Source organism: Micromys minutus, assembly GCF_963924665.1.
Source record: "Micromys minutus genome assembly, chromosome: 3".
NCBI lineage: Eukaryota > Metazoa > Chordata > Mammalia > Rodentia > Muridae > Micromys > Micromys minutus.
Genome location: NC_137972.1, coordinates 21680216 through 21695335, shown reverse-complemented (window position 1 = coordinate 21695335; position 15120 = coordinate 21680216). Strand labels below are relative to the sequence as shown.

At 48.6% G+C, this 15120-nt stretch overlaps 1 protein-coding gene across 1 annotated transcript; it reads left to right on the top strand.

Moving 5' to 3' along the window:
• Positions 1-13688: 13688 nt before the first annotated feature.
• On the top strand, positions 13689-14807 carry LPAR5 (lysophosphatidic acid receptor 5; the record flags this gene model as incomplete). The annotated part of the gene is made up of 1 exon (XM_080914986.1): positions 13689-14807. One exon carries the CDS (start codon positions 13689-13691, stop codon positions 14805-14807), a length of 1119 nt encoding a protein of 372 aa, XP_080771112.1.
• Between the last annotated feature and the right edge of the window lie 313 nt (positions 14808-15120).

The following is a 15120-nucleotide window of genomic DNA, read 5'->3' as shown; positions in this document are numbered from 1 at the left end:
CACCGAGCAGGACTGGTGTCTTCAATTGAAAGTCCTGTGCCCATGTAACAGGGGTAAGGTGAGAACAGACAGCACAGTGCTGACAGGTAAAATGGCATGATTGCACATTGCATGCATACATATCACACGCACACACACGCACACACACACACAGTCTTCACAGGCTCTGTGTGATGGCATATGCCTGTAATCTAAGCACTTAAGAGGTAAAGAGAAGACAGCCTGGGCTTCATGAGACCCTGTCTTTGGTTTTTTTTGTTTGTTTGTTTGAGACAGGGTTTCTCTGTGTAGTCCTGCCAGTCCTGGGACTCACTCTGTAGAGCAGGCTGGCCTCAGACTCACAGAGATCTGAGCACCTCTGCCTCCCAAGTACTAGGATTAAAGGTGTGCACCATCATCACAGGGCTTGATGTCTTAAAAATAAAAAGGAGAAATTAGGCCCTGAGTTCCAGCTCAGCCTGGTCTACAGAGCAGGTTCTAGGTCAGCTAGAACTACAGAATAGACCATGTCATTAAAAAGAAGAAGAAGAAGAAGGAAAGAAAGAAAGAAGGAAGGAAGGAAGGAAGAAAAGAAAAGAAAGAAAGGATGAAAGAAATTAGATGGACAGAGGGAATGCTCAGAGGTCGAGAATCCTTCCTGCTCTTGCAGACCGAGGTTTGGTTCCCAGCACTCATGTCTGGTGATTCACACACACACACACACACACACACATATAAAACATTTCCAATTTCTATTTTTGTTTTAATTTAAATATAATTACTTAATTTCTCTCCTTCCTTGTTCCTCTCTTTGATTCCTCCCATGTCCCCTCCTCACTCACTCCCAAATTAATGGCCTCTTTTTCTTTAACCAGTATTGTTACACACACACACACACACACACACACACACACATACAACTGCTGAGTTCATTTAGCATTGCTTGTGTGCATACATGGAAGCCCTGATGATCGGTCCACCTACTGGTCCACCTACTAGTGGTATTACTGTTCAGCTCTTACTTAGGCAGCCGTGTCTGCTGAGGCACAATGGGTGTTGTTTCCTGTTGTTTCTACTTCCTGTTCCTCTGGTTCTTACAGTCTTTCTTCCCCTCTTTAGAAATGTTCCCCGAACCTGCAGGAGGAATGTTGTAGGGTACACCGGCAACACTTGATCTGTGTGTCATGATTAACTGTGGTTTTTCTGTAGCATAAAATGCCTTTTAAGCCAGATGGTGGTGGTGGCACTTTAATCACAGCACTCGGGAGGCAGAGGCAGGAGGATGTCTGTAAGTTCGAGGCCAGCCTGGTCTACATAGTAAGTTCAAAGCTAGCCAGAGAGACATAATGAGACCTGTCTCAAAAAAAAAAAAAAAAAAAAAAAAAAAAAAAAAAAAAAAAAAAAAGAAAGAAAAGAAAAGTTGAAATTTGCTCTAAACAGTAGACCCAGGGTATACAGTTGGATGCTAGAGCACCTACTTAGCATGCAGGTAAGGTCTTCTATTCAATCGTCACGAAGGAAAAGATACAGTAGTATAATGTAGCCTCCATCCATCAGGAGAGATTAACCCATGGCTTATCATTCAGCAGAATGCTCACGCTGCATTTTGCCCAGGGTTGGCCAAACTCCTTTAACCACAATCCCTTTGTCAGCTCCCTCCCAAAGGCCTGTCTCTGCTTACTAATATGTATTGAAGGGCTCTGCTCAGCCCAAAGAGCAGACAGGGACCACCACAGGCCTCCTACCTTCAGGAGCTCCCAGTCTGAAGGAGACAGATGGAGAAGGGGAGGCATCCAGCCAGGCGGCTGCTTTGCTAGAGGACCTGGGTGTGTACTGGTGGGCAGGCAAAGGAAGGAGAACACTTGGCAGACCTATGGGCTCCAGGCAGAGGAAGCTATAACCACGAGCCACATGGACTAAACCACCTAGCTGACCCAAGAGAGGAAGAACGGCGACAGGCAGGGAGGAGACAGGTGAGAACATCATGAGGGGGGTGTTAGTCATCAGGTATCAGTGGGTGGGTGTGCCACAGAGTTCCCGGAAACTGCAAGTCTGTGAGCCATAGTTGCAGAGTTGGGTGACTGGGATTAGGGCTGGGTTTTCACCAGCTTTTAGAACTTGCTTCTCTGGCCTGATTGGGAAGGTTCCTGTGGTCAGTCAAGGCTTGTCTCCTCTCTGACTCTGTGGGTGAGTGCCACACAGGTGGGTGTGTCAGGCCCCACCCTGGAGCAGGTCCTACCAGGGAAGCTCAGCCCAGCCCGAGTGTCTGCGGAAGCCAGCTTGGGGCAGCTGCAGAGGAAGAGCAACTAACCCGAGCACAGGTATGGGGAGGTGTGACAAGTGGGGCTATACCACCAGAAGTGGGGGACATTGGTGAGGATGGAGAATGCAGGTGGGCCATAGGCTCTGGGAAACCCTTTTAGATACAGTGAGAAGGTAAGAGGGCTGCCCCATGTGGTTAGATCTTTTCACAGAGAACCTGAAGAGGCAGCCAACGTGCCTGAGACGCCTGACAGGCTGAAGCCCCACTGCGGGCCTCCTTAGGGTCTTCCCCTAAATCTTTAGGCTCCTGCTTTCATGCTGATTCTGAGCTGCCTGAGGAGAGTTCTCTGAGGTCTGCTCCCCTCAAACCCACTCATCCTGCAGGGCCAGGTCCTGTTCTGGAAGACACGGAGCTGATCTGAGGCAAAGTGGCTCAAGAGCCCACTAGTAAGGATATCTTACTCAGGCTTCCGGGGTATATTTTATTTGGTTATTCGGTGCTGGGGATGGAATGCTCTATAAGCTAAGCACACGCCCCACCACTGAGTGTCTCTTTTGTTTGGATGTAGCCCAGGCTGATCTCAAAATCTGTATGTAGCCAAGGAGGACCTTGAACTCCTGAGCCCTGTCCCGGGAGTCCCAGGATTACAGGCGCAGAGTACCACACCACATCGGGTGCATGCAAGTGCTGGAGGTTGGACCTAGGTCGTGCCGGGCGAGCATTCTACTGAGCTGAATCCCTAGTCTTCTGAGCCTTACGGGTGAAGGAGGTCTCACTATGCTTTCTAGGATAGTCTTCAATCCTAACCTCAAAGGAACCCCCACCCCTGCTCCCACCCCCCAGCCCCCCCGAATCGTATCCGCTTTCCAATGCTAGGAAGCAGTCTACCACCGAGCTACCCCTGCCTTTCCAGGTATATTTTAACGGGTCTCGAGGAAGCACTGCCCCGACCTGAGATGCTCATATGGAACAGAACAGTGCCAGGCTGCACAGTCTTTCTGCCCCCAAGGCTTGACAAAAAGGCCCATGAGTACCTAGGAGAGGAAATGAGCCATTGTGCGTTGGGAGTCTGTGGAAGGCTGTCTGGGACTTTTGCCACACTGGTGCAGGCCACTGCCTGCCTACTACCGATGGTTATGGGCACTCAGTGATATAAGAGGGACACACAGACCGAAGTCATAGCCCTGGGTTGGGGTGCGTGGGGAAGAACTGTGACCCCCTTGCTTCCCAAACAGCAAGAGACACTAGCGGTCAGCTCAGTCTGTGCTGTCTGATGCTGTTAGTTCTTCCTACCCTGCTGTTCTCAGTGTGCATCCCACTGACACAGAAGCCTTTTATTTTGTCCAGGGGCATAAAACAATAACAACAACAACAACAATAATAGTAGCAGCAACCAAGGAGGAGACAGCGGAAAAGGGAAAAACTATTGGGAATGTTTGTATAGCTGAGAGGCCAAGCATTTGTCTGGTGCACACAAGACTCTGGTTCATCCCCAGCCTAAAAAAATAAAAGGGTGTGGGCCTCTGAGGCCGTTGGCATGATGGAAGGTCAGAGTAAGGTCACCCAGCCTAAGGCTCCAGGAGATTATTCAGAAGGGGCAGGACCTGTAAAGCCTGCAGCGAGGGTAAGATGCACACAGGGCCCAGCTCAGCACTTGCCTGGGCCGATAGCAGTGACTTTGGATTTTTTTTTTTTTTCTTTGGTTCGAACTTTATTTCCTGTTTTTCCAGCTTTGGAAGGTAGGGTGGAGAGGTGGGTAAGCTGTCATCTACACATCAGGGGAACTAACCACTGAGCTCTGGAACACTTTCCCAGACAAGCATTTCGAAGGAGGAGCGTATTCCCAGCACTCTTGGAGCCTGAATTCCTCCAAGTCAGCAAGAGATCTGTGAAACCCTATCTCAAGTGGGCGAGAAGTGGGAACACTCACTGGAGAGAGCTGGCCAGATGCAGGGAAGGGAATCAGTGTGCCCAGGAGGGAACCTGAGGGTGATATGTTGGAAGGGAGGGCAAGAAAGGCTCTGGTACAGACAGGATGACTTTTGGTCAGAGAGCAGGGCAGCCACTGTCAGGGAGATGATGCCATGACAAAGCAGAATCCCTGGGCCAGAATCCACAGGATGGCTAGCTTTGCTACCTGGGACATAGGACACCTCTAGTCTTCTTTCGGTGACCTCAGAGACTCCCTCTAGGCTGGGCAACATCACTCTGGATTCTCCAGGGATCAAACCTTCCCATCTTTCCCTGGCCCTCAGTCTTAGGAGAAGCTGACTGGCAAGAAAGGCCCAGAACACACCTTTTTGTTGTTGCTGTTTTTTAAGAAAGTCTCAACATGTAATTAACCCTGCTGCCCTGAACTCACTATGTGGAAAATTGTACACCATCACCCTGGACTGGTTTTTTTTTGTTTGTTTGTTTGTTTTGTTTTGTTTTTTTTTGGGGGGGGGGGTCAGTTTTTTTGCACCTAGATTTTTTTTTTTTTTTTTTTGTGGCCTAAACTTGGCTGTGTAGACCAGGCTTGGAACTTAGGATGATCTTCCAGCTTTCTGCCTCCCAAGTGCTGGCATTACAGGTGTATACCTGATCCCCTGAGGCAGGGACAAAACTAAAAAGTCTACCGTGTGGCTCTCAGCATGCCCTGGAGCCCTGTAAGGAGTTTAGGGGATGGGTATAATATCATTCTTGCACCCACGCCTGTCAGGGGAAAGGTAGACCTGCTCAGCATCCCCCCATCAGAAACAGAGGAAGTGTCTAACTAGCAACTTAGGAACATAAAAAGACAAGTGGTGTTTCTTGTGTTTTGGCTCAAAAAAGACCCTGAGGCTATCCCAGAGGTAACTGTAGTCACAAAGACCTGAATTTTGGCTCTGTGGAGAAGGCAAGAGGGTGTGGATTGGTAATGAGAGGTACAAAGCAAAGCATTTGGGGTATGTGTGTGTGTTCATGTGTGTGTGTGTGTGTGTGTGTGTGTGTGTGTGTGCGCGCAGGTAGGAGGACACAGAGACTGTGGTGGGCAGGCAGACTCTTCCCTTCTTCATTTTTGTGAGTCCTTTGCAGCGATCTTCTGCATTAGTGGCTGCCTGCTGAGGAGGGTGGCTCCATTAGGCCGAGCATGGGGAACAGGGTGCAAGACAGATCGTGAGTGAGCCTCCGGCCGCTGCTTTACTTTTGGTTCTTACTTCCTGCCTGTAGGCAGAAAGTAGCCCTGCCCTGCTCCCTTATCTCAGTTAAGAGCAGCACCCAGCCCAGCTCAGAGGGCAACAGGACTGGTTCCAGAGGTCCCAAGAAGGTGAGGAACACAGTCCCCAGATGGGAACTGTGGAACCCAAAGACAGAGACACCTTGAGCAATCAGTCTAGTGTGTGTGTGTGTGTGTGTGTGTGTGTGTGTGTGTGTGTGTGCGTGCGTACGCAAAACTTCACGCTTCTGGTTCCTCTATGATGGCTGTGGTTTCTTTGGCTTTCTGTGTCTGTGGCCCGGGATATTCTTGCATATATCTGTATGAGCATGTGCTGGTTCTGTGTACATCTGTGTAAGATTTTCCCTAAGGCAGGGGACAGGGTTACTCTTTCTCCTCTGGCCCATGTGGCTCTGCACGTGTAGCTGCATGTACCCAGGCACTGATTTGTATGCTAATGTATGCATGCCTCTGTGTGTCTGTGCATGAAAATGGTGTGCTTCTGAAAAACCAGTGTCCATGTTACTAGGCCTATGTGCGTCTCCATGGCCCTCCTCCTAGCTGGTGGAGTGAAACTCCTCAGTGTTTCTTCTTTTTAGAAGCAGCAGCTACTTGATTTCCATCTTCCCCACAACCTGGCCTCCTTCGCCAAGGCAGAGCTGGGGAGAGGGTTTGTGCTACCTCTCTTCCATGCCTACACCCCTCCTTTCATGTATCGTTTGCCTCCTCTTTGGCGGTTTTTCCCATCTTTGCCATCTGGCCTGGCACTGGGCCCAAGCAGCACCAGAGCCAGAAAATCTGAGCTCAGGAAAGGAGGGGATGGGGTAAGGGGCCAGGAGGGAGGAGCCTGGCAGCTTGGCCTTTCTGTCTGCTGGAAAGAGGTCACTTTTTCACAAATAGGCTCCACTATGAAGAAACCCAAAAAATTTCTCTCTGGAATAGGGTAATGAGACCATCACTGTTTCCTTCTCAGGGGGATCCCATGGTAGCTGCTCAGAGAGTCCATCTTTGTCTGCTTAAACCTTGTAACTTGTTTTCAACAGAAAGGCTTGACATTCTTGGAAAAGAATAAATTCCTGCCCTCACTTGGTGTCTAGAATGCTCTCCCTAACTGCAAGGAGTTACTGATTTTACAAGGAAGGGTTAAAAATGACAAGATCTTGCTGTTTTACTTATAAGCTGTTTTCAAAAAATAAATTTTGGAAATTGTTATTTTTTTTACTATTTTATGTGCACTGGTGTTTTTCCCTGCGTGTGTGTCTGTGTGAGGGTGTTGGATCCCTTGGAACTGGGGTTATAGACAATTGTGAGCTTCCTTCCATGTGGGTGCTGGGAATGGAACCATGATCTCTTGGAAGAGCAGCCCGCTGCCGAGAACAGCTGAGCCATCTCTCCAGTCCCATTAATTTTGTAAAACTAATGTATATGCATGTGTCTTTTTGTCTGTGGATCTGTTGAGGTGTTCCACAGAGGTGTTGGAGTCACTGGGGCTGGAATTCCAGGTTGTGGGCCACCTAACAGGAGTGCTGGGAAGAGAACTCTAGTCTGCTGCAGGAGCAGTGTTAGCTCTTTCCTGCCAGCTCTCCAGGCCCCTTCCTGAAACTGTAACTGAGTGTTTTCATACGGCCTGATCAGACCTGGTGTCCTGTAATGGAGCAGAGGCAAAAGTGTGGCAAATGGTTAGGTAGTTCCAGGAAGAGAAAAAAGGGGCTAATAAATTTGTTGGATAGAAACCATATTCCTTCCAAGTGACCAAAGAGATTCCCTCAGGGGACCTAAGTGCTGCAGCTGGTGTTTGTCTAAGAGTGTGATCCTTACCCTAGGGCTTTACCATCTAGTCAAAGGAAGGACTAAATACACAAAACAGTCAATGGGCTAAAAGCACTTAAACGCACCAAGCTAAAAGGACTTTTCCTTTTGAACACAGGTGTCCCTTTTGGCTCAGGCTGGCCCCCACGGCTGGGCTCCTCCTATCTCAGCCTCCTGAGTAGCTGCGACTTCAGAAATGCACTACAATCCCCTTGCTTAAGTGCTTAAGTACATCCGTTGTGAGGAGACATATCTGTGCGTGTGTGAAAGAGAGGCAGATGTTTGCTGCCAGTGCTCTGAGAGGATTAAAAAGGAAGTGGGTTATGGGAATGTATGTCAACCAGACAAATCAGGAAATGAACTAAGTGGCCCATGAGCATAGGCAATTCTAGAAGAGCAGGCACTCTGTGCAGCACCCACCCACAAGCCCTTCTATTCGTTGTTGGGAACAGCAATGTGCAGCGTGGACTTTGGAGCTAGGTCATCCTAGATTTGGGTGCTGCCTTCATTCCTCAGGGAGCAGCTCTCCTACTTTGCTTTGCTTTCCTATAACAATGATGATAAACCCCTGCCTCAAAGCCCTGTGGGAAGGATTAGAAACCACACTCAGAGATTAGCAAGGCTGGGGAGGGGTGACCAACAGCTGTCACTTCCCAGTGCACAGGTACTGGTGCAGATGCTGATGTCACAAAGATGAATGAGCCACCTTCTGAGGCTTCCCCCTTCCAGGGTTCACAGTCTAATGAGAGGGACTAAGAATGAGCTGTCACCATCCATGTAGGGACTGCTGAGTGTACCCCAAACCCCGAGTAGCACAAAGAAAGGGACTAGACTACCTCTGCCTGCTGACAGAGCCAGGGAAGGGGGTCACAGGTTTGTCAGGTGAAGAATGGCAAGAAGGGCATTCCAGGTTGTAGAAGTACCAGCCACAAAGAGGCCTGAAAGCACACGGTGTGAGCAATATCTGCTGGCTTGCTGTTAGGTGGGGTGAGGGGTGACTTTTTGCTTCCAGAATGCTTACGTCTTATTTGGTACTAGTATCTCCGTATCTGTGGGGAGTTGGTTCCCAGACCCCTTCAGACGCCAAAATTCTTGGAGGTATAAATCCTACATATATTGTCCTATATACCTTAAGGCTTTAGCCCAGGTCTACCGTAATCCCAGCACATGGGAGGTGGAGGATGGGGGAACGGGGTTCAAGGCTACCTTTGGCTGCTTTGTTTTAGGGTAGTTTAGTAGATCATCTGAGACCCTGGGTCATCCTCATCTCCATCCAAATCATCCATCTCTAGGTTGCTTATGACGTATAATACAAGGTAAACAGATTTTTGTTGTTGTCTATATTTCATTCTCTCCCTCTCTCTGCCCCCCCTCTCTCTGTGTGTGTTTTTAAGGCTGGAGTGATGGCTCAGCAGTTAAGAGCACTGACTGCTCTTCCAGAGGACCTGAGTTCAAATCCCAGCAACCACATGGTGGCTCAGATCTCATAATGAGATCTGATGCCCTTTTCTGGTATTTCTGAAGACAGCTACAGTGTACTCGTATACATTAAATAAATAATATTATTGTAAGAGATTTATTTTTATTTTATGTATAGAGATGTTTTGCCTGCATGTATGATTGTGCACCACATGTGTGCAGTGTCCATGGAATACTGAGAGGGCACTAGATACACCTGGTCTTTTGTTGAGGCAGGGTTTCATGTAGCCCAGGCTGGCCTCTACCCTTCAAGTGCTGTGATTAAATGCAGGATCACCATGCCCCTGGCTCAGATGCAACATACTCTGTGTGTGTGTGTGTGTGTGTGTGTGTGTGTGTCTGTGTCTCTCTCTGTATCTGTGTCTCCCTGTCTCTTGACTCTGTCTCTGTGTGTGTGTCTGTGTCTCTCTCTGTCTCTCTCTCTATATGTGTGTGTGTGTCTGTCTCTTGACTCTGTCTCTGTGCACGTGTCTCTCTGGCTTCAATTTCCTTCTTCTTTAGCTTCTAAAGACATTTTTAGAGTTATTCCTTAATTTCTGTATGTTGTGTCTGCATGCATGTATGTGTATCATGTGTGTACTTGGTATCCATGAACCTCAGAAGAGGGCACTGGATCCCCTGAAACTGGAGTTGTAATCCCATCATGTGGGTACTGGAACCCACATCCTCTGCAAGAGCAGCAAGTACTCTCCACCACAGAGCCATCTCTCCAGCCCCTGGCTTTTTAGACTTTCAGTGCTTGGACTACAGACATCTACTACTAAGCCTGACTTAGGATTCATTTTTTTTTTTTAAAAAAAGATATGTCTAACTCTATAGCTTTGGCTCATCTGGAACGTGCTATGTAGATGAGGCTGGAGTCAAACTCCCAGAGATCCTGCATCTGCCTACCAAGTGCACTACCATGCCTGGCCAGATGCAGATTTAAAATTGACATTTGTTTTATCTGAGGTTGGTTGAACATGTATTGAGCACAACCTGCACGTGGAGGGTTGACTGTAGTTCCGTTATTTAAATTGGTGTTTTATGGAGGAAATATTTATTACATCTTAACCGTTTTACTATGCTTGTTATAAATCTTGAGAAGTCAGTTGCTAGAGGGACAACAACAACAAAAGTCCCATAAATGTGATAGAGTCAAGCATACAGCCTAGTTCCACAAGCTAATTTATTCAGATGCTGGGGATAAAACCCAGGGCTCTGACTCTGTAGGCAAGTAGTTTATCACTGAGCCCCAGTCACATCCTAATGCAAGCATTTCAATACTGACTTATTTATTTATTTTCAAGACAGGGTTTCTCTGTGTAGCTCTGGCTGTCCCGATTCTCTATCTGTAGACCAGGCTGGCCTTGAACTCACAGAGATCCTTCTGCCTCTGCCTCCTGAGTGCTGGGATTAAAGGTGTGCCTTTTAATAGATAACTTTTATTCCATATATATATATCCATATAAATATATATATTTTATTCCATATATATATATATATATATATAGGCATGGATGTGTCACTGGTCACGGGTAGGTCAGACAACTCAAAAGTTGGTTCTTTCTGCTAATTTATGGGACCCTAGAATCCTCTCAGGTAGCCAGGCCTGGAGACAGGTACTTCCACCCACTGAGCCATCTCACCACCCTTTTTGAAAAACAAGTGGTGCTTTGCTTATGCCTATGGTGTTTTGTCTGAATGTTTATCTACACCAGACAGCACGGAACCCCATGGGACTACACTTATAGATGGTTGTGAGCTGCCATGTGGGTGCTGGCATTGAACTTAGGACCTCCGGAAGGCAGTCAGTGCTCTTACCTGCTGAGCCACCCCTCCAGTCCTAGATTAGTATTCTGAAGATAATGACTTAAAATCTGAGACAACTCCTTTTCCTAGAAGCCATGTAGACACCTATGCCCACAGCAATGTTATTCAGCGGGCAGGCAGAAATACCCCCATCTCTACGCGGAGGCTAATGACAAGCAGGGTGTCCTGTACACACTCTGTTGCACAGGCTGGGTTTGTAGCTGGTGGAAGAGAGCAAGCTTACTGTTAGTTTGTCTGGTTGAGACAGGGTCTCATGTAGTTCAGACTGGCCTCGAACTTCTGTGTAGCTGAAGATGACTGTGAATTTCCGTTCCTCCTGCCTCAGCTTCCAAATGCTAGATTGCAGATGTGCACCATCACATGTGGATATACTTAGGGTTAATAAGGCTCTGGGTCCCACCCCTTACCAGCACTGAAAGAAAAAATTCTATCACACATTACAATGGGAACGGATGAGTGGAAGGAAGGAAGGAAGGAAGGAAGGAAGGGAGGATGGATGGATGGATGGGTGGGTGGGTGGGTGGATGGAAGAGGTCTTGGTTACAGGATGCTAAGGGAAATAAGCCAGACACTGGACAAACATTATTACTCTATTCCTGCAAGGCATCTAGGACAGACAATCTGAGGCCGAGGAAGGGGTGCCATAGGCAGTATTACTTCATGACTATAGCACGTTTGACATAATGAAAAAATTCTAGTTTTGGAAATGATTTGTGGTGAGAATTATGTATCAATGATATGGAGTTATTAGACCTTTTAAAAATTGTATGAGGGGTTGGAGGAATGGCTCGTCATCTAAGAGCACTTGCTGTTCTTCTAGGCTTTCCCCAGCACCTGTGTCAGGTGTCTCTCAACTGTCCGTAACTCCAGCTCCATGGGATCCTGGAGTCTGGCCTCAGGCACTGTCCTCATGTGTACAAACCCACAACCAGACACACAAATACACATAATTAAAACACTAATAACGAAGTCCTGGAGAGCTGGGTGCACACCTTTAATCCTAGCACCCAGGGTGCAGAGGCAGGAGGATCTCTTTGAGTTTGAGGCCAGCCTGGTCTATATTCTGAGTTCCAGACCAGATAGGGCTGCCCTGAGAAATTTTGTTCCAGAACAGCCAGATATACGCAGAGAAATACTGTACTGAAAAACACAAACCAAGCAGAACAGCAACGAAGGAGATGGGTCAGAGGTTAAGAATACTCGTGCATTTATTAAAAGATTTATTTATTTATTATAAATAAGTACACTGTAGTTGTCTTCAGATAGACCAGAAGAGGGCATCTGATCCCATTACAGATGGTTGTGAGCCACCATGTGGCTGCTGGGATTTGAACTCAGGACCTCTGGAACAGCAGTCAGTGCTCTTAACCACTGAGCCATCTCTCCAGCCTACACTTGTTGCTCTTGCAGAGGACCTGGGTTCAGTTCCTAGTACCCACATGGCTGCTCACAAATTCTGTTACTCCAGTTCTAAGTCATCTGATGCCCTCTTCTGACCTCCAAAGGCACCAGGGACATATGTGATGCAAGTCCATACATTCCAGCAAAATAAACAAGAAATTAAAAAAATATATATTTTAAAATTAGTAAAACTGATGTTAGAGATGGGTGCTATGGGAGACACCTGCATCCCCAGCTGAGGCAAAGTAAAATCAAATTTAAAAAGTAAAAAAAAAAAAAAAACAGAGCTGAGGATGTAATCGTAGCACTTGGAAGGCAGGCGGCTCAGGAGTTCAAACACATAGCAAGTTTGATACCAGCCTAAGTTGTATGAGACTATGTCTTTAAAAAAAATGGTGAAGGCTAAGTTATATTCCATTCTAACATATACACAAATTGTGCACGAGGCCTGGATAGAGAGGCGGCCCCTGCATGCTGCAGATTGTCTACCTCTTAGCTGTCCTTGGGATGTCAATTGGTTCTGTCCCAGCGCCCCAACCGTTTGAGGAAAGCTCACACAGGAGACACCGAGAGAAACTCTGCCAAAGGCGGTGAGTGGTTCTCAACCTGTAGGTCGAGACCCTGTCACATATCAAAGGTCCTGCACAGCAGATATTTACATTATGATTCATAACAGTAGCAACATAGGTTATGAAGTAGCAGCAAAAATGTGATGGTTGTTGTTGGGTGGGGGGCACTAAAGAGTCTCAGCGTTTGGAAGTCTCAAGGGGAACGCTAAAGTGTTCTTAATGTGCCTGTGGCCAAGGCTGGTGCCTTGGAATCACCCCAGTACATTCTTATTCTTGGTTTATAGATAGAGATGGAAGGTTAGGTCTCTCTGAGCAAACCCAGCCCACAAGGGAGAAGGCAAATAGGATGAACAGGACTGGCGGCTTGTACAGGGCTTGAGAGCCTGAACTTTATTCCTTAGATAAGGCCACCCACCCACCCCAGGCCCAGAGGAAGGTTCTACCACCCTCCCCACTGGTCAGACCTACTAGCGGTGTTTGTGGTTAGTCTTCCTCTAAAGGAATGTGAAGCTTGTGGGCGGGACAGGGTTTTTGTTTTGTTCATTACTGTGGACATTACTGTAGGCAGATTGGAACCTTCTAAGGATTACAGTAAGCATTTAAGGGAAGGTAGGCTGGCAGTTGGAAGGACCGAAATTGAAGCATCTTAATGTCCAAACAACGTCTTGAAGTGGATGCTAACTCAAATGCCTTTCAGACCCACCCAGATAAGGAAAAACGAAATTCAGAGCAAATCACCTCTCTGAGGTCACAAAGTTAGGCAAGTGACAAAGTCAGGATTCAATGTATAGCCTGCCTGGAACCCTGGACTGCAGGACCTGGGCATGACACTGTAGGACAGAGGAACTATAAAAGGCCATTCTGCTTGTTTGGATAGGGAAAGACGGCCCAAAGAACCTTGAGGACTCGGGAGACCAGTGGTTAGCTAAGTGTTTAGACTGTGGTTCTGTTTCTCATAACTTTACTTTTGGCTTGCCTTTCCACTACAGGTCTCCGCTGCTGAAGAAGTTGCACCACCAAGGGCTTCCAGCCTTGGCCCCGAGGTCACAGACCGCACGCCCATGTCTTGCCTCTGGTTCCCTGGGGACAGACTCTGTATAGTCAGTCACCAGGCTACCCCCCTGGAGGTGAAAGCCATGCTCTGACCTTGGTGTTCCCTATGATGCCTCAGACTATTTTCTCTTCCCACCTGGACATGATGTTTGCCAATTCTTCAGCCAACACCTCTTCTACCAACAGCTCTGTGCCCCTGTGCCGTGACTATGGGGATACACATCGTTTGCATATGGTGGTCTACAGCCTGGTGCTGGCGACCGGTATCCCTCTCAACGCTCTGGCTCTCTGGGTCTTCCTGCGTGTACTGCGCGTACACTCGGTGGTGAGCGTGTACATGTGCAACCTGGCAGCCAGCGACCTGCTCTTCACCCTGTCGCTTCCCCTGCGCCTCTCCTACTATGCGCGGCACCACTGGCCCTTCCCAGACTTCCTGTGCCAGGCGTCTGGCGCCATCTTCCAGATGAACATGTACGGCAGCTGTATCTTTCTGATGCTCATCAACGTGGACCGGTATGCGGCCATCGTGCACCCGCTGAGACTGCGCCACCTGCGGCGGCCCCTCGTGGCGCGGCGGCTCTGCCTGGGCGTGTGGGCTCTCATCCTGCTGTTCGCTGTGCCCGCCGCCCGCGTGCACAGCCCTTCCACCTGCAAGTACGAGAACGTCACCCTGAGACTGTGCTTCGAGAGCTTCAGCGATGAACTGTGGAAGGACAGGCTGCTGCCACTGCTGCTGCTGGCCGAGACACTGGGCTTTCTGCTGCCCCTGGCGGCTGTCGTGTATTCGTCGGGCAGGGTCTTCTGGACACTGGCGAGGCCGGACGCCACTCAAAGCCAACGGCGACAGAAGACCGTGCGCCTCCTGCTGGCCAACCTCATCATCTTCCTGCTGTGCTTCGTGCCCTACAACTCCACGCTGGCAGTTTATGGGTTGCTACGGGCCAACCTGGTGGAGAACAGCCTTCAGGCCCGCGGTCAGGTGCGCGGGGTGCTGATGATAATGGTGCTGCTGGCCAGTGCCAACTGCGTGCTGGATCCGCTGGTTTACTACTTCAGTGCCGAGGGTTTTCGTAACACTCTTCGCAACCTGCGCACCCCGCTCCATACCAGGCCTTTGACTACCAATGGAGCTAGAGGGGTGCTCACCGAACCACCCTCAGAAAGCACCCAAAACACTGGGCAGGATGCCACCAGTCAGGGTCTACTCCAGCCTGCCAATCTGGGCGCAGCCACGGACAACTGCTCCCAGGATTCAGCCCTCTGAAAGGACGAAGTCACAGTTACTAGTCTGAGGTGGGCTGGGTTCTTGGACTTTGAAGCAACTCCAGCTCCAGCGTGCAGAAGGGAACAAGTGTGTGAGCAAGGGCCTAGGACAGGAAGTTTGCTGCCGATGACAGCTTTAGCTTCCGACTGTTACACAGAGGAACCCTGATCCACAGTGTAGGAAGTCAAACAGTGAGCATGCCCGTGGCTAAGAGCTGGTACACGAGCAGAAGATGGATCTCCCAGATTTAGGTCATCGGTAGGAGAGCTAACGATCCCCTGTCCTTGGTGAGTCACCTACACAGACATTCATC